Raw genomic sequence first — 25,702 nt, 5'->3', positions numbered from 1 at the left:
TGTCTGTATATATCTGAATATATACATCTGTCTCAGAAAGGAACTGTACTGCATAAAAATTTGTACTGATGAAGACAACATGTGATGTTATTTTCTTTATCATAATTTTGAATGTAAAATTAAACATCAGAGTGGAAGCTTTCTGCCTACATAGTCCTAAAGCATTTAGTTTGAGTGGATAATTTTTCCATAACATTGTAGAACTGATTTACTTAACACAGAGCACGAATAAACATTACCACCAATATTTCAGCTAGTAGATGTAGAATGAAGCCTGGAAAAATACAAAGTGTTTATTGCTAAATTATGCTAAATGTTGTTTGATTTATTGCACACCAGCTCCCTGGTTCTAACACTGGGCTTGTGATGTGGTGAAAAACACAGGAGGCAATGCTTCAGAGGCAAAGAAATCCTTGGTTTTATTAAAACAAGCAAAATTGAAAATATATACAATAGTTGGAAAAAAGAATATTTCAAAAATCCCAATGTTATGGATCAAGCAAAGTTGACTTATCTGACAGCTAACTCTCACCCCTGTTAACCCTTGCAACCCCGACTTGGTATTGTGGTTTTAAAGTTACAGAGAGCTGTTACTTACCGTGCATTTGGTGGGGGGAACAGTGAGCGCGGTGGGTAGAAAACGCTAATCCTGGCGTCCTATCCTGCTTCCGTTCCCCGGAGTGCCCTGCACCATCAGCCCCAAAGCCCACCCTTCCTCCCTATCTAACTGTGCTGGGGCAAAGGATCTCAATGGCCTTATGCTCACCCCTGAAGTGGCTTCTGTGGGGCTAGATGATGGTGGATGTCGCTGGCACTACCCTGGTCAGTATCACGGCTTTCTGGTCGTTTCTCATCAGTACGTGGAGGTTTGTGAATGAGAAGATCATTTTTTTCTCTTTTTTTTCCTGAGTCTGATGTTTAGAGTCTGTGACTGGCTGTGGCTGATTCTCTCCACTCTGACCAAACCTCTTGCTGAATCGAATCTGCGGTACCCCAGCTACGCTGACTGACGGTTCCCCTTATCTCCTGCCAAATCTGAATTTGACTACTAAGCTGTTGTTCCTCCTCTCAGGGCTGAATGAGCCTCCTGATTACTGGATGAAATGTGATTAGTTCTCAGGATGTTGCCAGGCTTGGAGGATTTGAGCTATAGGGAGAGGCTGAACAGGCTGGGGCTGTTTTCCCTGGAGCGTCGGAGGCTGAGGGCTGACCTTATAGAGGTTTACAAATTTGAGGGGCATGGATAGGATAAATCAACAAAGTCTTTTCCCTGGGGTGGGGGCATCCAGAGCTAGAGGGTATGGGTTTCGGGTGAAAGGGGAAGGATATAAAAGAGACCTAAGGGGCAACTCTTTCCTATGGTACATGTATGGAATGAGCTGCCAGAGGTTGTGGTGGAGGCTGGTACAATTGTAACATTTAAGAGGCATTTGGATAGGTATATGAATAGGAAGGGTTTGGAGGGATATGGACTGGGTGCTGGCAGATGGGACTAGATTGGGTTGGACGGGTTGGACCGAAGGGTCTGTTTCCATGCTGTACATCTCTATGACACGATGTTGCACCTCTCCCTTGTGCAATCTATCGCCATTCAGATAATTATCTTCCTTCCTATATTTGCTACCAAAGTAGATAACCTCACATTTGTGCACATTATACTTCATCCAAGAGTTCCAAACTTTCAGTATCATTTGCACTGAAGACTGCTACGTATTTTTATTTTTAACTTGCCATATGTTAAACATAAAGATTAAAGTTCAATATCACACTATTGTAAGGTGGGGTAGAAGTCCCCCATCAGATACCCTGGACAAAAACCCTCTGAACTTGGGACATGAGTTCACATTTCAACTAAGAGTCACTAAGCTCTCTGGCCGAGACATGAAGCAATATGCAAGCCTCAGGGCAGCGATCTGGAACAGGGGTTTCGCTGTAAAGCTAAAGGAAGATCCCTACAAACACCTCCGTTAAAGACAATGGACACCAGTCTATTTATCCTATCCATGCACCTCATAATTTTGTAAACCTCTATAAGGTCACCCCTCAGCCTCCGACGCTCCAGGGAAAACAGCCCCAGCCTGTTCAGCCTCTCCCTGTAGCTCAGATCCTCCAACCCTGGCAACATCCTTGTAAATCTTTTCTGAACCCTTTCAAATTTCATAACATCTTTCCGATAGGAAGGAGACCAGAATTGCATGCAATATGCCAACAGTGGCCTAACCAATGTCCTGTACAGCCACAACATGACCTCTCTTTGTCTTCTATCTTTGAGCCAGTTCTGTATCTGAATGGCTAGTTCTCCCTGTATTTCATGAGATCTAACCTTGCTAATCAGTCTCCCATGGGGAACCTTGTCGAACGCCTTACTGAAGTCCATATAGATCACATCTGCTACTCTGCCCTCATCAATCTTCTTTGTTACTTTAAACAACTCAATCAAGTTTTTGAGACATGATTTCCCACGCACAAAGCCATGTTGACTATCCCGAATCAGTCCTTGCCTTTCCAAATACATGTACATCCTGTCCCTCAGGATTCCCTCCAACAACTTGCCCACCACCGAGGTCAGGCTCACCAATCTATAGTTCCCTGGCTTGTCTTTACCGCCCTTCTTAAACAGTGGCGCCACGTTTGCCGACCTCCAGTCTTCCAGCACCTCACCTGTGACTATCGATGATACAAATATCTCAGCAAGAGACCCAGCAATCACTTCTCTTGCTTCCCACAGAGTTCTCGGAACACCTGATCAGGTCCTGGGGAATTATCCACCTTTAACCGTTTCAAGACATCCAGCACTTCCTCCTCTGTAATCTGGACATTTTGCAAGATGTCACCATCTATTTCCCTACAGTCTATCTTCCATATCCTTTTCCACAGTAAATACTGATGCAAAATATTCATTTAGTATCTCCCCCATTTTCTTTGGCTCCACACAAAGGCCGCCTTGCTGATCTTTGAGGGGCCCTATTCTCTCCCTAGTTACCCTTTTGTCCTTAATATATTTATAAAAACCCTTTGGGTTGTCCTTAATTCTACTTGCCAAAGCTATCTAATGTCTCCTTTTTGCCCTTCTGATTTCCCACTTATGTATACTCCTACTGCCTTTATACTCTTCGAAAGATTCACGTGATCTGTCTATACCTGAGATATGCTTCTGTCATTTTCTTAACCAAACCCTCAATTTCTTTAGTCATCCAGCATTCCCTATACCTACCAGCCTTCCCTTTCACCTTGACAGGAATATACTTTCTCTGGATTCTTGTTATCTCATTTCTGAAGGCTTCACATTTTCTAGCCATCCCTTTACCTGCGAACATCTGCCTCCAAAGACCTGGGTGTCCTCCTACACCAGTCACTGAAAGTAATCCTGCAAATGCAGTGGGCAGTGAAGAAGGCAAATGGTAGTTTGCTCTTTATAGTGAGAGGATTTGAGTGCAGGAGTAGGAATGCAATTAAACAGGGCCTTGGTGAGATCACACCTGGAATATTGTGTGCTATATTATCTCCTTTATCTGAGAAAGGATGTTCTGGCTGTGGAGGTAGTGCAACAAAGGTTTATGAGGCTGATTTCAGGACTGACATCTGTAGAGAAACTGGAATATATCTGGAATATAATTGAAACCTGTAAAATTCTAACAGGGCTACACAGGTTAAAATACAGGAAGGAGGTTCCCAGTGACCAGGACATCAGAACCAGGAGTCACAGTCTGAGGATACAAAGTAGGCCATTTAGGACTGAAATGAACAGAAATTCACCTGGAGAATTGAGAGCCTGTGGAATTCTCTGCCATAGAAAATTGTTGAAGCCAAGCCATTGAGTGTTTTAAAAAGGAAAAAAAGGTCCTAGTTCTCAACGGATCAAAGAGTATGTGGCAAAATGGAAACAAGATACTGAATCGGATGATCAGCCAAGATCATATTTAATGGAGGAGCAGGCTCAAAGGGCTTTTTTAATGTATATTTTAACATTTTCTGTTTCCAGTTTTCTCTTTTCTATGTCCCTTCTCCTTGATTGTGGGAAGCTAAGGAAGTGATTGCTGGGCCTCTTACTGAGATATTTGTATCATAGATACTCACAGGTGACATGCCAGAAGACTGGAGCTTGGCTAACGTGGTGCCACTGTTTAAGCAAGGTGGTAAGGACATCCAGGAAACTATAGACCAGTGAGCCTGACGTCCGTAGTGGATAAGTTGTTGGAAGGAATCCTGAGGGCCAGGATGTTCATGTATTTGGAAAAGCAAGGACTGATTACGAATAGTCAAAATGGCTTTGTGTGTGGAAAATCATGTCTCACAAACTTGATTGAATTTTTTTGAAGTAACAAAGAGGGGTGATGAGGGCAGAGTGGTAGATGTGATCTATAGGGACTTCAGTAAGGCATTCGACAAGGTTCACCGTGGGAGACTGGTGAGTGAGGTTAGATCTCATGAAATACAGGGAGAACTAGCTATTTGGATACAGAACTGGCTCAAAGTAGAAGACGGGGTGGTGGTGGAGAGTTGTTTTTCAGACTGGAGGCCTGTGACCAGTGGAGTGCCACAAGAATTGGTGCTGGGTCCACTACTTTTCATCATTTATATAAATGATTTGCATGTGAGCTTAAGAGGTATAGTTAGTAAGTTTGCAGATGACACCAAAATTGGAGGTGTAGTGGACAGCGCAGAAGGTTACCTCAGATTGCAACAGGATCTTGATCAGATGGGCCAATGGGCTGAGAAGTGGCAGATGGAGTTTAATTCAGATAAATGTGAGGTGCTGCATTTTGGGAAAGCAAATCTTAGCAGGACTTATACACTTAATGGTAAGGTCCTTAGGAATGTTGCTGAACAAAGAGACCTTGGAGTACAGGTTCATAGCTCCTTGAAAGTGGAGTCGCAGGTAGATAGAATAGTGAAGAAAACATTTGGTATGCTTTCCTTTATTGGTCAGAGTATTGAGTGCAGGAGTTGGGAGGTCATGTTGCGGCTGTACAGGATATTGGTTAGGCCATTGTTGGAATATTGCGTGCAATTCTGGTCTCTTATCAGAAAGATGTTGTGAAACTTGAAAGGGTTCAGAAGCGATTTACAAGGATGATGCCAGGGTTGGAGGATTTGAGCTATCGGGAGAGGTTGAATAGGCTAGGGCTGTTTTCCCTGGAGCGTCGGAGGCTGAGGGGTGACCTTATAGAGGTTTATAAAATCCTGAGGGGCATGGGTAGGATAAATGGACAAAGTCTTTTCCCTGGGTTGAGGGAGTCAAGAACTAGAGGGCATAGGTTCAGGGTGAGCGGAGAAAGATATAACAGAGACCTAAGGGGCACCGTTTTCACTCAAGGCGATACATGTATGGAATGAGTTGCCAGAGGAAGTGGTGGATGCTAGTACAATTGCAACATTTAAAAAGGCATCTGGGTGGGTATATGAATAGGAAGGGTTTGGAGGAAAATGGGCCAGATGCTGACAAGTGCAACTAGATTGGGTTGGGATATCTGGTCGGCATGGGTGAGTTGGACCGAAGGGTCTACTTCCGTGTTGTACATCACTATGACTCTGTGACTGTTCTATAGATTACTTGAAAAAAATGTGGACACTAGAGCAATTGAAGTTGGTAGCACTAAAATCAATAGATTTTAATTTAAGTTATTAAGGATTGTGCAACAAACAAATGTAAGTGGGGATGATGTACACATTATCATAGTCTGAAAGAATGGTCTGAAAGGCATGAGTGGTTAGTGGCTAAATTGTCATGTTAGCAGAGAAGGAAGTTGTTTTCTGATCTGAGAAATATAATCCTTTTTCTTTGGTACTGATGCCATTCAGCTTGCTGAACCAAAGAATTCATTTGCAAAATTCTATGAGACAACATATTGTTCCAGTGCATTTGAGGGATATTTCTGAAGAAAAAAATTAGTTATGTAGCTATTAGCCCATATTTTCCAGCAGCCAGATAATTGTTATCCCAGCATAGATGTGGGCTGTGCATGGGGACCCTGCAGTATCCCCATTGTAGCATTCTGTAGGGATTGTCTGGAAAATTGAAGATTCCACTGGTAATTCTAATAACCTTGGAATCTTTCAAAAGTATTCCTTTAAATTGGAGATTTCGGACAATTCTAATGAAATGAAGTAAATAATTTTAACCCTGAACAGTTATCCTGTTAAATATGCAGCCTCCTAAGTAAATATTCAACTCAAGAAATGTCTTATTTATATTAATTAGAGTTTCATCAACCCAAACAGCACCGCCAACAACTTCCCACCCCCTGCCCAGTCCAGGCCTGATCTGTGTTTCACCTCCCCCTCCTTCGGCGCTGGGCCACTGCTCCCCTTCCAACACTTCAAAAGAATATCCATCCCCATATTTCACCCCCCTCCACCAAACTGTCAATTTCGGTGACCTTGTTGGTTAATTGTTGAAAGGTTGCTTGAGCATTTATCGTCCCAAACGACATAACTTCACACTGATAAAGTTCATCCCAGTTATGCAAGCTGATACTTCTTTGACAAGTTCCATTGACTGTTCTTTTTAATGAGCCAATTTTTGTGCTATATCATACTTGACTAGTCCTCCCACACTTTCTTCTAATTGTGGAATCAGATATGAATTTGTCCCTTTGTCACTGCATTGACTTTTTTGTAATTGATACAGCCTTTATGATACATCCAGTTTCAGCTCAATCACAGTAGGTGAGTTCCAGTTACAATGACTTAATTCAATAAAGTCATTGTCCATCATAAATTCAATCTCTTCCCTCACTTGAGTTTACTTCTACGGGTTGTGTACATAAAACCTTTTTTTGGATAGCATGTATACCACTGTTAATATCATGGATTTGATTCTAACAGTTATTTTAGTAGTTTTCTGGAAAATAGTCTAAAATTCTATCTAAACTTTTAAGCACAACTCTATTATCCACTGATTATTGGAGGATCAGCATCTGAATTTTCAACTTGTAATTCATTCTCAAATCATTGTGATATTCATTCAGTCCCTACTTCTTTCACCACTGTAAGTATGCTTACGTTCTCACAATCCTCTCAGTAAATATATTCCTTTGACCTATCACTACAACACACATGCTAATTTTTTTTGCCTCCTGTCTGCAGTACTTATGATGCAGTTCACATCTTTGAGTTTCTTTTTGAACTGATAAGGTCCAGAGAACCTTGCTTTTAACTGTTCCCCAAAGATAGTTGGTGGTAGTAACACATTATCTGTAGCAAGACTGTTATGAGCTTTGGCCTTTTTATTTCCTGTAGCTTCCATTGTTTTTTGAGCACTTTGCAAGTGCATTTTGTCCAACGTGCAAGTTTTGGTTAGTTTTCTTGGAAATTTGACATAAAACTCGGAAATGTAGTCGATGTGTTTTAGCTTATGAATTTAAAGGGTCCTTTGAATTCATGCTTCTATATCCTTAAAAGGATTAGTCCTGTTAATGCAGTAGAAGTATCCTTAATGGCAAACAGTGCCAAGAGAATTAGGACATTCCTGACAATAATTTGGTACCATTTTTCTAATGCTCCTTAAGATATTCTGAAGATGTAAATTGTTTTATTCTTACCAAACGAATTCATTGTTTCTTTGAATATTTTGACATTAAGTTTAAATGTTGATCTGATTTTTTTTTTGGGTAATCCATATCTTGTTTACAAATTAACCAACTTTTCTATTATCATTTTTGTCATAATTTTCCTCGCGGACACTGCCCCAGTGGATCTTGCAGAAATATCCAGAATTTGTGAAAAAATACCAGTTTGCACATTTGGTGTTAGATAGGACTTTACACAGTTTATTAAGGCTCTGGGAAAAGGTTTTTTGAAAACTGATATCAGAATGAAAGGAGTGGGTTCCACTACCTGACATGTAAGACATCATTTGGCAAAATTTAGCCACATCTTTATGGAATTCCAGCCGATTTTTTTTTTTGTATTTTAGCCTGCATTTTCCAAGTACCTAAGTGACCAGCCATTGGAATTTCATAAGCCATTTAAATTTAATTATAGTACTAAAGTGGAATTGACACCTAATGGGCTGCTGCTAATAACCATTGGATGGTATTTGAAATGGACTCCATTTTCTTATTAGCATTTGTATTTTCAATAATACTAAAGTATTATTATAACTTAAAGTTGGTTTAATTTAGATTTTAAAAAGATATGGATTACCCAAAGAAATACAGTCAGATCAACATTTAAACTTGATATCAAGTTTTGTCAGGTATTGATTCTGGTTCAGTTGGTGAGTGGGCTGTTTATTACAGCTCTTTCAATTCAGATTGTTTAGATTTGTTGTCATATGCATTGTAGTACAGTATAGGAGTAAAGTGAAAAGTGTACACAGTCGCATTCCTCCACCTTAGTGTGCATAAAACAGGACTAAAAACAAGCAGCAATAAAACACAGCCAAAAGAAAAGCAAATGTCCAAATCACTTCCACGCTTATGCCATGAGTCCTGTCCACCAGAAAAACAAAGCCACAAGTCCATCCCTCAGTCTGCGATCACTCCGCTCTGAACCCCTGCTTGCTGCCACAGTCTGAATGCCTCCACCATCAAATACCCGGGCCTAGCCATACCCTGGAACTGCACCACAGCCACTGGAACTATGTCACAATTCACGCTTTATCTGTTGTATTTCTATTAAGAAAACAAATAAATTTGTCAGCCTCATTCTCTTATCCTTTAAACGTTATTTAAATTTTCAAAAATAGTGTCAGACAACTGGATTTCTATATCATCTCTCCTTTTTGTAAGCTCATCCTCTTCCTGTCTAATTCTATGCCCTGTGGTCTGCTTAGCCACAGTCAGGAAATAATCCAGGATATTCCTCCTCTTTCTTTTATTTTTATACACCCTTGATGAGGCCTTTATGTTTGAAACAGATATTGATTCTCCAAGATAATATCACTTCCTTCTGGAGGGATTTGAAGCACTAAACCAACTACAAATACTTATTTACTAAACCACGCTTTAATACAACTCCTTTATAATGGGACCAGTTTCTAAAGTCTATGTATACTTCCATTTACTAACTCCTCTGGAAGATAATTAGAGTCATAGAGATGTACAGCATGGAAACAGACCCTTCAGTCTAACTTGTCCATACCAACCAGATATCCCAACCCAATCTAGTCCCACCTGCCAGCACCTGGCCCATATCCCTCCAAACCCTTCCTATTCATATACCCATCCAAATGCCTTTTTAAATGTTGCAATTATACTAGCTTCCATCACTTCTTCTGGCAGTTTGTTCCATACACGTAACACCCACCCCTTGGGTCTCTTTTATATCTTTCCCCTCTCACCCTAAACCTATGCCCTCTAGTTCTGGACTCCCCCAACCCAGGGAAAAGACTTTGTCTATTTATCCTAACCATGCCCCTCGTGATTTTATAAACCTCTAGCTTCCGACGCTCCAGGGAAAACAGCCCTAGCCTATTCAACCTCTCCCTATAGCTCAAATCCTCCAACCCTGGCAACATCCTTGTAAATCTTTTCTGAACCCTTCCAAGTTTCACAACATCCTTCCAATAGGAAGGAGACCAGAATTGCACGCAATATTCCAACAGTGGCCTGACCAATGTCCTGTACAGCCGCAACATGACCTCCCAACTCCTGTACTCAGTACTCTAATTGAAGCATAACCAGCATCAGCAACTAATCCAAGATGGAGGATAGAAATAATTTCTGGCTGTAACAGGTTGCTCCTTTTTTTTTTGAGGTATTTTCGGTGTTGGAGGTGATTTCCTTGAATCTTAGGAGCAGTAATTATTGTTTTATATGCTGTTGCATTGTTTTGGAACTTTGGAGGTAAAAAAGTCAAAACAACAGTACTTTTAAAAGGGAGAGGAACAGACAAAGGCAGCACATTGTCAGGTCAGTGCAAGAGAGAGAGAGAAAAGGAAACCCACACTGCTAACTGATACAGCAGTGAACCTGCGCAGTTACTGCCTTTGCTGTTTGAATTCAGGTATTGCTGGACATCGGAGTGTGTCTGGGAAAATTAACAAGCAGTGAAATTTACAAGTAATCTTGGAGGAACTTGTTTGGGAGAAGTCAGAACACAGAAACAGATAAGTGAATATTTTGAAGTGTGGGCTCACAGAAAGTCTGCAGTAGTGAGTAGAGTGGGTTCTTTCTTGATTTTATGTTTTATTGAGATATGTGTCTTGATTAAACTTAAAAATATAAGCCATAAGTATTAAGTTAGTCTGGAGCAGTGTTTTGTAAAGGAATAAGACAGTGCTATTTTCTGGGTCTGTAGATTGGAAGAAGCAAACATGACCTTTAGGAGAGTGATATGCTCTTCTTGTCGGATATGGGAGTTCAGGGAGGGTTTACCTGTTACTGAGGATTATATCTGCAATAAATGTTGTTGGTTACGAATCCTATCAGATCGAATGGATCGGTTGGAAAGACAGTTAGAGGCAACGAGGAATTTACAAGAGCAAGGAGATGTGATGGATGGCAATTACAGGATGGGAGAAAAGTTGCAGATACAGTCACATAAATGGGTTAACACCAGGAAAGGTAAGCGAGGCAGGCAAGCAGATCAGGAGTCTTCTGTGGCTATCCCCATTTCAAACAAGTATGCTGTTTTGGAAAATGTAGGGGGTGTTGGATTCTCAGGGAAATGTAGCAAGAACAACCAAATTTCTGGTATCGAGATAGACTCCAGTGCAATGAGGGGTATGTCAGGTTCCCAGAGATCGATTTGTATTGGGGGACTCTCTAGTCTGAGGTGAAGATAGACGTTTCTGTGGCCAGCAGCGAAAAATCAGAATGGTGTATTACCTCCCTGGTGCCAGGATCAAGGATGTCTCAGAGAGAATGCAGAATGTTCTCAAGGGGGAGAGGGACCAACAGGAGGTCATTGTACACATTGGAACTAATGACATAGGAAGGCAAAAGGATGAGATTCTGAAGGGAGAATATAGAGAGTTAGGCAAGAATTTAAAAAGAAGATCCTCAAGAGTAGTAATATCTGGATTACTCCCAGTGCTGCGAGCTAGTGAGGGTAGGAATAGGAGGATGGAGCAGATGAATGCATGACTGAGGAGCTGGTGAATGGGAGAAGGATTAATTTTTGGATTATTGGAATCTCTTCTGGAGGAGAAGTGATCTGTACAAGAAGGACGGATTGCACTTGAATTGGAGGGGAACTAATATACTGGCAGGGAGATTTGCTAGGGCTGTTCAGGAGGATTTAAACTATTAAGGTGGTGGGGGTGGAACCCAGGGAGATAGTGAGGAAAGAGATCAATCTGAGATTAGTACAGTTGAGAAAAGAAGCAAGTCACACAGTCAGGGCAGGCAGGGACAAATCAGAGAACAGGATAGCACTGGTAAATTAAACTGCATTTATTTCAATGCAAGAGGCCTAACAGGGAAGGCAGATGAACTCAAGGCATGGTTAGGAACATGGGACTGCGATGTCATAGTAATTACAGAAACATGGCTCAGGGATGGGCAGGAATGGCAGCTTAATGTTCCAAGATACAAATGCTACAGGAAGGACAAAAAGGGAGGCAAGAGAGGAGGGGAGGAGTGGCATTTTTGATAAGGGATAGCATTACAGCTGTACTGAGGGAGGGTATTCCCGGAAATACATCAAGGATGTCTCCGAGAGAACGCAGAATGTTCTCAAGGGGGAGAGGGACCAACAGGAGGTCATTGGGTGGAAGTTATTTGGGTGGAACTGAGAAATAAGAAAGGTATGATCACCTTATTGGGATTCCCCTAATAGTCAGCAGGAAATTGAGAAATTTGTAAGGAGATCTCAGTTATCTGTAAAAATAACAGGGCGGTTATGGTAGGGGATTTTAACTTTACAAACATAGACTGGGACTGCCATAGTGTAAAGGGTTTAGATGGAGAAGAATTTGTTAAGTGTGTACAAAAAGATTTTCTAATTCAGTATGTGGATGTACCTACTAGAGAAGGTGCAAAACTTGATCTACGCTTGGGAAATAAGGCAAGGGCAGGTGACTGAGGTGTCAGTGGGGGAGCACTTCGGGGCCAGCGACCATAATTCTATTTAGTTTTAAAATAGTGATGGAAAAGGATAGACCAGATCTAAAATTTGAAGTTCTAAATTGGAGGAAGGCCAATTTTGATTGTAGTTGGCAAGAACTGTCAAAAGCCGATTGGGGGCAGATGTTCGCAGGTAAAGGGACGGCTGGAAAATGGGAAGCCTTCAGAAATGAGATAACGAGAATCCAGAGAAAATATATTCCTGTTAGGGTGAAAGGAAAGTCTGGCAGGTATAGGGAATGTTGGATGATTAAAGATATTGAGGGTTTTGTTAAGAAAAAGAAGGAAGCATATGTCAGGTATAGACAGGATTGATCGTGTGAATCCTTCGAAGAGTATAAAGGCAGTAGGAGTATACATAAGCGGGAAATCAGAAGGGCAAAAAGGGGACATGAGATAGCTTTGGCAAATAGAGTTAAGGAGAATCCAAAGGGATTTTACAAATACAATAAGGACAAAGGGGTAACTCGGGAGAGAATACTGCCACTCAAAGATCAGCAAGGTGGCCTTTGTGTGGAGCCGCAGGAGATGGGGGAGATACTAAATGAGTGTTTTGTATCAGTGCTTACTGTGGAAAAGGATGTGGAAGGGATAGAATATAGGGAAATAGATGATGACATCTTGCAAAATGTCCAGATTACAGAGGAGGAAGTGCTGGATGTCTTGAAATGGTTGAAGGTGGATAAATCCCCAGGACTTGACCAGGTGTACCCGAGCACTCTGTGGGAAGCTAGAGAAGTGATTGCTGGGCCTCTTGCAGAGATATTTGTATCATCGATAGTCACAGGTGAGGTGCCGGAAGACTGGAGTTTGGCTAACATGGTGCCACTGTTTAAGAAGGGTGGTAAGGACAAGCCAGGGAACTATAGACCGGCGAGCCTGATGTCAATGGTGGGCAAGTTGTTGGAAGGAATCCTGAGGGACAGGATGTATATGTATTTGGAAAGGCAAGGACTGATTAGGGATAGTCAACATGGCTTTATGCGTGGGAAGTGATGTCTCACAGACTTGATTGAGTTTTTTGAAGAAGTAACAAAGAAGATTGTTGAGGGCAAAGTAGTAGATGTGATCTATGTGGACTTCAGTAAGGCGTTTGACAATGCCCCCCATGAGAGACTGGTTAGCAAGGTTAGATCTCACGGAATACGGGAGAACTAGCCATTTGGATAAAGAACTGGCTCAAAGGTAGAAGACAGAGGGTGGTGGTGGAGGGTTGTTTTTCAGACCGGGGGTTTTTGCCAGTGGAGTGCCACAAGGATTGGTGCTGGGTCCACTACTTTTCATCATTTATATAAATGATTTGCATGTGAGCTTAAGAGGTATAGTTAGTAAGTTTGCAGATCTCACCAAAATTGGAGGTGTAGTGGACAGCGAAGAAGGTTACCTCAGATTACAACAGGATCTTGATCAAATGGGCCAATGGGCTGAGAAGTGGCAGATGGAGTTTAATTCAGATAAATGTGAGGTGCTGCATTTTGGGAAAGCAAATCTTAGCAGGACTTATACACTTAATGGTAAGGTCCTAGGGAATGTGCTGAACAAAGAGACCTAGGTGTACAAGTTTGTAGCTCCTTGAAAGTAGAGTTGCAGGCAGGTAGGATAGTGAAGAAGGCATTTGGTATGCTCTCTTTTATTGGTCAGAGTATTGAGTACAGAAGTTGGGAGGTCCTGTTGCGGCGGTACAGGACATTGGTTAGGCCGCTGTTGGAATATTGTGTGCAATTCTGGCCTCCTTCCTATTGGAACGGTGTTATGAAACTTGAAAGGGTTCAGACAAGATTTACAAGGATGTTGCCATGCTTGGAGGATTTGAGCTATCGGGAGAGGTTGAATAGGCTAGGGCTGTTTTCCCTGGAGTGTCAGAGGCTGAGGGGTGACCTTAAAGAGGTCTGTAACACCATGAGGGGCACGGATAGGATAAATAGACAAAGTCTCTTCCCTGGGGTGGGGGAATCCAGACCTAGAGGGCATAGATTTAGGGTGAGGGGGGGAAAGATATAACACAGACCTAAGGGGCAACTTTTTCACACACAAGGTGGTACCTGTATGGAATGAGCTGCCAGAGGAAGTGGTGGAGGCTAGTACAATTGCAACATCAAAAAGGCATCTGGGTGGGTATATGAATAGGAAGGGTTTGGAGGGATATGGGCCAGGTGCTGGCAAGTGGGACTAGATTAGGTTGGGATATCTAGTCAGCATGGACGAGTTGGACCGAAGGGTCTGTTTCCGTGCTCTGTATCTCTATGACTCTGACTGGTTTGTTCCAGTGGCTCTCAATATCTTTACTGGTTTACCTCTTTAATTAGAAGAATAAGGGAGCATCTCTCACTTTCAATAAAGTATTCATGACTTTAATGGTCTGATTCTTTTTGTCGTTTCGCAAAAAATAATTCTCTGGACTGCCCGAGTCATCTCTCCCTTAGTAGATTTTAAGCAAATATCCACCACTTGTTCTTTTGCTACAGTTTTAATACCCACTTCCCTTTCTGTTGCATCCTTTTCAGTTCAAGGCTGACTTTCTGACCTCTCTTTTTTGGGGGGTCTGGAGGTGGGGGGAGGGGTGTGTCACCTTCGCAGAACTAAAACCAAAATTCCATTTGTCTTTATTTTAAAACTAAATGCACCATCAGACATATTGGGACAAATTATGCAGCTGCTTATTTTAAGAAACTTGCTAACTGCTTGGTGACATTGCTATTGAAAGAACTACTCATAACCTATTTCTAATAAACTTTTCAGCGAACACTTGGGACGTGGTTTATAGTGGAACGACCAGAGAACATGTATGTGACCACCTTAATCCTGGCTGTGTCTACCAGTTGCGACTTTACTGCATTAGTGAAGGAGGGCAGAGTCCGGTAATGTTGACATTTATCATACTGGACACATAACTGTCCCTTTGTAATAAAATGAGTAAAGATCCAGCATTCTTAGAAATAGTGTACCTGGTGTAAATTTACTCTTAAAAAGAATTTTAGGGAACTGCTTTGGGAATCTTATAAGAAATCATATTAGCATGATCATTAATTTTTGTGATGAATACCTTTTACAGGTCTCAGAAACATTATTAGTGCAGACACCAGCAGTTCCCCCTGGTCCTTGCCAACCACCAAGACTTGTCGGTAAAGCTCGGGCAAGAGAAATACAGTTACGATGGGGTGAGAGCCATTTGTCACTGCACTGCTGAAACTATAAGTTTTAGTCCACGGTGATATGTGAAGTTGAGTGTACAGAATGAGCTTAGCCTGTGATATTAAATAATTTTTATGTTGATGCATGCTGAGATATATAGCTGCCAGTTATCTTTGATCCACACTGATTCATGTACCCAACAGAAATTGGGTTTTTTGGGGGGAGCATCTTTATTTGAACCATACTTAGCTAGTAATTCTTTAGAAAAAAGTTTAGAATTCTTTAAAAATTTGTTTTTCACTTTACTTTTTGCAAATACATTATTTAAATAGATGGTTCTAAATTTATACTCCAAAACTGGAAGTATATCATTTATAAAGATTTAGTAATATTGCTCTTCTGATCAAAGGGTCACCAAACTCAAAACTGTTTTCTCCCCACTGGAGCTGCTACACTTGCTGAGTTTCTCCAGCAATTTCCATTTTTGTTTCAGAACTCCAGCATATGCAGTTCTTTGTCTTCCTTTAGTGCCTAATATTAATTATTATAAGTCTCTGTTGTTATTAAAATAAATGTCTACCTATACTAAATAATAGTGGAATGCTTTGCAATTTAAGCACTTGAACTCACTTTTTGTCAACTTTGTAACTTGGAAGCAACTTAAAGAATCCCAAGCTGCTTTTGATGTATGTTAATCTGGATACCATAAACATGTTGGACCTTTGAAACTGTAAAACAGCAGTGAACTTCAAACGTCTACATTTCTTCTAAAGCTACAAATTGGCATGTAGGACATTTCCATGTAGACCCATTGCATAAATGTTTTAATTTGTCTTAAAGTTGGGAGCAGATAAAACTGATTTAATGTACCTAAAAATAATTGTTCCTCATTTTAAAAGAAAAAACACAAGTACAATTACTTGAATCTGCTTTCTCTGTCTTAGTTTTAAATGGTTTGCCATGTAAATACAAGTTTACAAAGTTTAATAATTTCCATTGAATATTTAATTCCACTGACAGGTGATATGCTCTTTTTTGAAAAAGGGCACAGAAGTAGTTATTCTTCAGTTAGACTATGCCTGAACTTATGCATTAACTCCACTTTGCTACTGAAACATATATCCTTTGGTTCCTTCCATGTAACAAAACAAATCTGGAAATGTCGTCTTGTATTATATACTACATATTATTTTTATCTCCCGTTCACGTTTAATTTTTTTAACCTTGATTAGGTACATTGGAAGAATATATGAGACCTTAGCAGCTTAGTATAAAAATTGTAAAAAATGTTAATGTCTACATTACACCTGTGCCCAATAAAATTGATATGAACACTAATTAACATTCCTTAGAAGCTTAATCACAACAGCAAGGAATTGCGTAAATAGGACCCATTATGGATTTTATTGTGTCTAGATTGTTCAACTTATCAGCTCAGTGAGGCATTTTATTTCATCAGGCCATAGATGGCATCTTCAAATTCCAACATCTGTTGTCAATTTGCAAACTTTTCAGATTACATATTTGACTTCCTTTTTGATTAACTGTACTATTATCTCCTTATATGATTAGGTCATACTTTGATAATACTCTTGTGAAGCCTAGGGGCATTTTTCTATGCTAAAGGTATGATATAAGTGTACATCTTTGACTTGAAAGTGTAGAAGCTTGATCTGTCTCATTAGGCCAACCTCCTATAACTGGCGGTTCTCAAGTAATCGGTTATAGACTGGAAATGTCTGCATCGGACCTGACTGAATTCAAGGAGGTGTACCAGGGACCTGACACAGAATGTACAGTCAGCAGCCTGCTTCCAGGAAAGATGTACAGTTTTCGACTTCGGGCTGTAAACAAAGCAGGGGTAAGGGTCAAGATTCTGGAAAGCTCACTGAAATGTCAAATCTTAAGAAGAACCTTCAGTATTAGAATATAAATGGGTGGAGATGCATACAATCCAGCCCTGTTAGCTTTTGTTTTTGATGCAGCATTGTTCAGGTCTTTCAGAGACATTATTCTGCACAGTAATTTGTTGTTAGATTGGTGAAGCTATTAACATAACATTGCCTTCTACAGGCTCAGACTAACAATTTAGTTATTTTGAAATTACTACTTTCTGTACTGACATTTAGGATGTAGCACCCATAGTGTTCAAATGTTTGTTCAGCACTGATGGTTATGGGATAAACTAGATAATTGATGGTTCATTCTTTTGTTTCTATGGTTAATGAAGATAGGGGTACAAGTAAGTTACTGCAGGAGAAAAAGAAGTGTTCATTAGTTTTGTGATAGAGAAGGTGGGATTATCAAGAATTTGTTCAGAGCAGTAATACTGTAACTTTCTAAACCAGCAAGATTACAAAGACAAATTATTACAAAAGAAACTATTTATTAACCACTATATATTTTAGAGCTGTTTGAATGGAAAGTAACTTGTTCTTTTATCATGAAGTGAGAGTTGATCAATCCACAGTCTACATGAGTTCTCTTTCTAATCTTCCAGTTTAACATTTTGGTACTAAATATCTTACAGATTTTAACAATAGTTGTACAGTCCAAATAATTATATTTTCTTTCCTCATAGTGTGGTCCTTATTGCGAAAAATGTGAAATTTGCACAGCTGCAGGATGTCCTGACCAATGCAAAGCTCCACATGTTGTGTGCAAAACAGCCACGTGTGTGCACGTCAGCTGGACAGTATGTATTATCTCTCCCTTACGTCTTACTAATCTTGTGGCAAAAATTAACTCCTGTTTATTTCAATATTAATTGGATTATTTGATTGTACATACCTGAAGAGTAAGAATCAGTAACTGTAAACAACTTCTGAAAGTTGTAGGAGAATTGTATTCGAGCTCCTAGTCATACCTGAGGATAAAGCACCTCGAAGATCCTGGCCTAGAAATTAGTTTAAGCTTTGAAGTGCCAAATAAAATGATCTCTACTTCCAAAGGGATCCAAAAATCAAGATAATTCAGAACTTGGTTCTTAGCATATATGATTGCAGTAAACATCTAGTGACCATCATTTAATGTTCTGAAGACTCTAATTTCAAGGTGGTTTCTGTAAATACTGGAAAGAATAGGAGACAGCAGGGAGCCGTGCTGACTGACTTCCTCTTGAGCAAAGAGCTTGTTTAACTAGGAGAACGTTTTCTAAAAAGGTAGCTTATGCCAGTGGCTGCTGCTAGCTAGAATGCATCACATCCAGAAAATTTGAGTGGAGTAAACTAGACTTTGAAACCTAATTTGTTTGCTGTTTGACATTCAGAAATATATCACATATTTATACACTTAATTTTGTTCTTGCAGACTCCAGCTGATAATGGTGCTGATGTGACAGAGTACAGGCTGGAATGGGGAGTTGTGGAAGGCATCCTGCAAATATGTTATTGTGGTCCTGGTCTAAATTTTGAAGTGAAGGGGCTTTTGCCAGCCACAACATACTTTTGTAGAGTGCAGGTAATTAAGAAACATTGAGTTATACAGCACAGAAATAGTAACCCTTCGGTCCAACTTGAGCATGTCACCAGATATGCTACATTGACCTAGGCCCATTTGTCAGCATTTGGTCCATATCACTCTAAATCCTTCCTATTCGTGTACCCAACCAGATGTCTTTTAAATGTAAGTGTAGCTGCTTCTACCATGTCCTCTGGCAGCTTATTCCATACCCCACATTCTGCATGAAAAGTTGCCCCTCAGGTTCCTTTTAAATATTTCCCCTTTCACCATAAATCTATGCCCTCTAGTTTTGGACTTCCCTACCTTAAGAAAAAGACCCTGGTTTTACATCCCATCCACAGCCCTCAAGATTTTGTAAACCTCTAAAACCCATCAGCCTCCAACACTCAAGGGAAAAAGCCTTAGCCTTTGTCTAGCTCAAACTTCTTTCTCTAGCTCAAACCTTTCAAACCCAGCAACATCCTTGTAAATACTTTTTGAAAAATTTCAGATACAGATATAGAAACTGTGAATGTGCTGACGACAAGGAGATTATTTGCCCATAGAACCTAAGTTAGCATTGATGTGATTATAAAGTATAGGTTTAAGGTGTGGGAGATGGTGGCATAGTGGTAATACCACTGGACTGGTAATCCAGATGCCCAGGCCAATGCTGTGGGGATAAGAATGCGACTCCCACAATGCCATCTTGTGGAATTTAGATTTCATAATTGCAACCATGAAAACTATCATTGCTTGTTGGAATAATTCCAAGATCCATCAGCACTAAATCTCCCTTTGCAAAGTATAGTTTAAATGAAAAATTTTAATTGCCTTTTTTTAACATCCTTTGCTTCAACAGTTACTGAATATAAAAAGTAAATTCTGATGACATTAAGGACTTACTGCATAACATACCTCTCATTACTGAGGAGGATAGACTTTGAGTCCTTTTCAGATATTGCTATTTGTGTAAGGCAGAACTTCCTGTTCTATAATTAACTTGCTTTTTAGTGCTTTGAACCTGTTGTATTTTCTTCCATGTTGTAAATTACATCAAATTAATTCAACAGATTTTCCTTTTCCTATTTGATTTCCTATATTATGTACTTTTTAAAACTGAAAAACCCAGCTTTTCTTTGTAAATATATTTATTAGCAAATTTTTTTAACTTTGCAAACATATAAAATTATTGAAAAATACAATCAATAACAAATATCAGTATAATAAAAAGAAAACAAACACAAAAACAATATAACTACTATCTCCTAACTATTAACCTACCCTCTAATACAAGAAAACCCTAACACTGTGCAAAGCAACACCAAAAAAAAGAAAGAGCAAAAAAAAACACAGAATACAGAACAGCTATGCTCAGTGCAAAGCTCCCAAACAGAGGAACGGGAGCATTGTATATATACCCGTATTAACTCAGGAGACCCCTTCCAGGGCCCAGGTCTTAACCATCCTGGTTAAACAAACGCCCTAGTTAAGACAACTGACAAATCTGTCCCCAAATAACTCAAGTAGGGCTGCCATGTCTTATAAAAATAGTCTGTTGTGTGGTGCACCATTGTTTGTAAAAAAATGTTCAAGGGAATGTGCTCCATAATTAATTTCTGCCATCCCAGCAAGCCTGGTGGGTTTTCAAACACCCAGTTCATCAGAATATTCTTCCGTGCACGGTATACAAGAATAATTAAATAGTTTCTTCCCATGCCCGTTTAAAGATGGTAAATTTGGTAGACCTAAGAGGAGGGATATCGGGTCTACTTTGACTTCAGTCCTCAATACCCTCCCTATCTCTCCCGCCACAGCTCTCCAGTAAATACTGAGCCTGTGGCATGTCCAGAAGCAATGGGTAAGAGTACCTACACTTATTTTACATTTGGGGCACACTGAAGATGCCACTTTTTTAAAACTTCACCAGATGGTCTGGTGCCAGATGAGCCCTGTGCAGAACTTTTAACTGTGTAGTGCATGTCCTATTACAGATTGAGATCTTTTGAGTATTCTCCCATATGTTCTCCCATGTTTCAGAAGAGATCTCCACTCCTAGCTCTTGCTGCCAGACCTCTCATAACCAGTTAATATCCTGCGAGACCCTGCCACCCAGCAGGCAATAGGGGAACTAACTGAAAGAGTGCTTGTGGAATGTAGCAAAAAACCTCTCTGTATTGGGCTTATAGGGCTTAGTGAGAAGTGTAGTCTTCTTCTGGATGAAACCCCTAACCTGAAAAAAACAGAAAAGAACTCTGCTGGGTAACCCGTATTTGCAGCTCAGTTGCTCAAAAGACATCATAACCTCCCCCTCAAACAAGTCTCCCAACCTAGAAGCTCCTCTCGCTGCCCATAGTTTGAACCCTGAATCCTTCATCCCTGGTCGGAACCATGGCATGTCAACTATAGGTGTAAGTGGCGAACTCTTGGATAAACAACCCTCACTCTGACTGTACTAATGACAATGGGCTTCCAGCAGTGGTCCATAACTGTCCTCATCTTATCCATGAATAATAGGTTAGTAAAAGGACACTTTGCTTGGGAGGCCTCAATATCCAGCCATATTGAGTTTGGATCGTTACCTACCCAATCGCAGACAAAGGACAGCAGGGAACTCAATTGATACCTTCTGATGTCTGGGAAATCAACTCCTCCCCCTCCTTGAGGCAACTGCAATTTAATAAGTTTGATGAGCCCACGATGCCAGACAAAGGAACCAAACCACCCCATAAGCTTCCGCAGCGTTGACCTGGAAACATTATAGGGAGCATACACATGGGATAAAACAAACAAGGAAGAACATTCATCTTAATGAGAGATATTCGGCCCAGCCATGAAATTGGAAGAGCCTCCCATCTCTGGAGATCTTGCCTAATATTGTCGAGCAAGTGAGCAAAGTTAGTCCGAAATAACAGATCACACTTGGGGGTAATAAAAATGGCTAGGTACCGGAATCCTGCCTGTGACCACTTAAAAGGGAACTTAGAGCCACCTTCAACTTCTAGCACATCCTTAAGACTCCCCAACGGCATAGCCTCCGATTTTGCAAAGTTAATCTTATATCCTGAAATAGCCCCAAATGCATTGATACATTTTATCAAATGTGGTACAGAGGTCATCAGGTTCGATAAAAACAGAAGGACATCATCCGCATACAGTGTAATCTTGTGTGCCCTCGAACCCACTTCCGGAGTGGTTATGTGGACGTTCTGATGAATGGCCTCTGCCAGCGGCTATATCACCAACATAAACAACAACGGTGAGAGGGGGCAGCATTGCCGACTATCCCTACCAATTGTAAAATTCCCAGACTTCACCCGGTTGGTGATGACTGTGGCCAGAGGGTGGCAATATAAAACCTTCACCCACCAAGCAAAGACTCCACCCAACCCAAACTGTTCTAAGACATAAAAAAGATACGGCCATCCTACCTGGTCAAATGCTTTCTCTGCATCTATGGAAATCACCAACCCCTGAATCGATCGTTGCTGACAAACTTGGACCATATTCAGCAACCTTCTAATATTATTAGAGGACCTACGGCCCCTTATAAAGCCTGTCTGGTCCTCTTTAATAATATGGGGCAACACCCTTTCCAATCTCAGTGCCAGGATGTTGGACAGAATCTTGAAATCTGACTTTAATAGAGAGATGGGCCTGTATGAGGCACAATCCTCAGAAACCTTCCCCTTCTTAAGAATTAAGGAAATATTAGCTTCTCTCAAAGATGGTGGTAGGCATTCATGTATATAGGAGTGATTATACATCTCCAACATCAGCCCTGACAAAATCCAGATAAACTCCTTACAAAACTCACTCTGAAGACCATCAGAGCCAGGCGCTTTCCCACTCTGAAGTTGCCTAGCTGCCTCCTGTATTTCCTGAACTGTCAAGGGGGCATTAAGGAAAAGAGGACTGTTCCAAGGTTACCCCTGGGAAAAACCCAGTTTTTAGCATCAAAATGAAAACGAAGTACTGGAAATAATTTTTAGATCTGGTACCATCTTTGGAGAGAAAAATAATTCACTTGTAGAGTGAGATTTAACTCTTTTTCAGATTAGGTTTCTGCACTGTTGCCCATATCTCTTACACCAGGAATCAGTTTTCTGGTTCTTGCCTGCACTGCTCCCAACTCCAACAGACATCTGTATGACCAGAACAGGATGTAGTACTTGGATGTACTCCAGTTAGTGCAGTCTGAGAGTCAAATTTTACTAAGGCTAATGATCTCTTTCAACTCATCATTATTTCAGCACTATTTACAGGGGTCATTCAGTTTTTCTTCCTATATAAACTGCTTTATACTTTGATCATCTTCATTTTCATCTGTTGTATTTCTTATTTATAAGTTTTGTCTGACACTTAATTTATGAACTACCTTTTCTCCCTTTGAGTCTGGTCATGTTTGCAGAGAATATCAATTTGCATTGAATTCAAATAATTATAAACAATAAGCATTTAAAATTCAGTATTGTTTCTATACCTGAACCTATTTCAACAAACTGTGCTGTTTTCAGCCAATTTCTTTGGTCACTCTCAAGATTCAACCTTAATACTGACCCGAAGTTTCTCTTTCAGTGAATGTTGAATTTTAAGTATGGATCTTAATTCAGTTGAATAAGACGTTATCTTTTCTCTGCCCCAGTCAGCTATATAATCTTTACCCAGTGTGCACTGATATACAGGGATCCTTCGTTAGATTCTCAGAAGAGTGTTCTGTTCTCAAAATGGATTATTCTAGATTTATTGTTGGAAAAATAATTTTTATAATTATTTAGCTTGATTTTTCTAGCAATCATAATACTAATCTGCCTTTTCCAATCCATTTATCATTTTGAATAACTAACTATTTCAGACACTTTGTTTTCTAGCTGAACAGCCCACGTCATTGCAGTTATTCCTCATACTTCAAATCTCAAACTCTGTGTCAGCCTCATAAACTTTCTCTATAGCCTCCGTTACTTGAATGTTTCCCTTGCATCCCGCAAATCAAACTGGGCATGGTACTCAAGATGTAGTTTGACCTTAGTACTGTACAGTGTCCTCATAATTTCTAACTGATTATGGGACTGTATAGTCCCAATATTCTGTTGACTTTGAGTAATGTTTCACAGAATCTGATGGATATATTTACCATCACATCCACATTGCTAAATCACTTACAGCTTCCCCCTTTGTTATTTTAACACCATTTTGAGTTTTTCTCCTTATTTTCCTTTCTGTGTGTTATTGCATTAAATTGCACCTGCCATTGTCCTCTTTGCATTATTTTGTTACGCTTGAAAATTCTAAGCTGCCTTCTCTAGAGTCAGTACATGTACTTATCTGACCATTCTGAAAGTTCTGCATCAAAGTCAGATCATAAATTTTAAATTATAATATTCTAAACACTACTGAACTCCCTGAACTTGGATATCCCATTCAGTACTCGTTGATGTCCAGACTGAATTTTAAGTATTTTCTTAAAATACTTAAAATGTTTCCAATGAATTTTAAGTATTTCCTACATTTCAGCCAACTTCTTCTTACTCCTTGTAAGGTTTTACATTCAATTCCTACAGTTTTAAATATAAATAACAGCCTTTTATAGAACAGAAGTAACTAAGTGTCATTCTTAATTATACTAATTGAGTTTGTAGCCATTAACTGGAACAAACTTGTAAGTTTGATGTCAATACTTCACAGTAAGTTATTGAGAACTGAACAAGTACCAAAGTATAAAGTTAAAAGGGGAAATAGAAAGTTACGCTTACTTTATATGACTTAAAAGCAAAATAGCCAATAGAAGAATAATATGTGGCATGTTATTAACCTACAACCTTCTGTTTCCAGGCACTGAATGTTGCTGGTGCAGGTCCTTTCAGTGATGTGGTTTTGTGCATGACTCCACCGTCTGTTCCAGCTGCTATAAGCTTTCTGCAAATAGTGGATGAAGATAAACTTGATACACCACTTGACTCCCCTTCAACATGTCTAGCCATACAGTGGGAAGAGCCTCGCAATAATGGTTCCGAAATCTCAAGCTACAGTATAGACTTTGGTGACAAGCAGCCGATAACAGTAGACAGTTCGACTAATTGTATCATCCAAAATCTGCAGCCAGATACAACATACAGGTATGCTGTATCAAGTGATGGCTAGTTACTCTAAATTGTTTATGTGCCAAGTTTTCCCACCCTGGTTTAAGTTAGGTTTAAATCTACAACTGCTGAAGCCAAACCTTCTATGACCAGTGGGGTTTTTTTTTGTCCATAAAGCAATCTGAGTCTGTAAGAGTCTTTGTAAGCAATTTTGACAGTTTATTCAGAAGATGAAATAGCACACTAACTTCTAAATCCCTCTGTTATCCAGTCTGATTTGTAGAGGATCAGCCTTCCAGTTTCAATTTCTGTTTCGCTATTTATATTGAGCCATATCACTCCCTTTTTTGTTTCTTCTTTACCCATAAATCTACTTTTCTCATGACTGTCCTCCCTGTCATCATATCTCATTTACATGTTAACATAACACACACCATTTACCACACTGAACTTGTTTTGAAATTGATTAGTTAAAGTGAACCTGGATTTTAATGGTTTCCCAGAGACAAATGACAACACTTTGTCTCTAGCTGTAGCTTTCATAGCTGTTGAACACTCTTCCACTGGGTTTTGGCCAATACACATGCCTTGGTTAGCTTCTGCTTGAAACTCAAACCATAGACTGAAAGTGTAGTCTCTGGATTTTGGTTTATCAATTTCTCTGAATCAGTTTGAGTGGTCCTCTTATTCCAGGCCTAAATATCAGCTCAAAAGGACCGAATCCTATGGACTCATTATGAACATCATAATGGTGAATGGTAACAATTCCTTTATCGCAGTCATTAGGAGGTGCCTGATAATAGCTTTAATTATGGTCTTCAAAATTTGATGCTAACTTTCCAAAATACTTTAAGATTGTGGGTGATAAGTAGAAGATATAAATTGTTCAATTAGCAAACTAATTATTGTACTTTGAATTTTTACGACATAAAATTAGAACCTTGGTCTGGTTCTTTGCGAAGTCCAAACTTTGTTAAAATGATCTAACATTCTATGCTGTTTTTGTAATATTTCTGTTCTAAAAACACAACCTGA

At 39.9% G+C, this 25,702-nt stretch overlaps 1 protein-coding gene across 3 annotated transcripts in view; it reads left to right on the top strand.

Moving 5' to 3' along the window:
- The window catches only part of fndc3a (fibronectin type III domain containing 3A), a 212,714-nt gene that overhangs the window by 161,521 nt on the left and 25,491 nt on the right, over positions 1 to 25,702 (top strand). For all 3 annotated transcript variants that reach the window (XM_072584555.1, XM_072584554.1, XM_072584556.1), the window contains 6 exons: positions 14,754 to 14,872; positions 15,067 to 15,172; positions 16,832 to 17,007; positions 17,728 to 17,841; positions 18,456 to 18,605; positions 24,420 to 24,703. In XM_072584555.1, the coding sequence (XP_072440656.1) occupies positions 14,754 to 14,872; positions 15,067 to 15,172; positions 16,832 to 17,007; positions 17,728 to 17,841; positions 18,456 to 18,605; positions 24,420 to 24,703 (949 nt within the window). The remainder of the gene's footprint in view (positions 1 to 14,753; positions 14,873 to 15,066; positions 15,173 to 16,831; positions 17,008 to 17,727; positions 17,842 to 18,455; positions 18,606 to 24,419; positions 24,704 to 25,702) is intronic.

This window comes from Chiloscyllium punctatum, chromosome 15 (assembly GCF_047496795.1).
Source record: "Chiloscyllium punctatum isolate Juve2018m chromosome 15, sChiPun1.3, whole genome shotgun sequence".
NCBI lineage: Eukaryota > Metazoa > Chordata > Chondrichthyes > Orectolobiformes > Hemiscylliidae > Chiloscyllium > Chiloscyllium punctatum.
The sequence above is the reverse complement of the archived record's forward strand: the minus strand, read 5'-3'. Positions and strand labels throughout refer to the sequence as shown.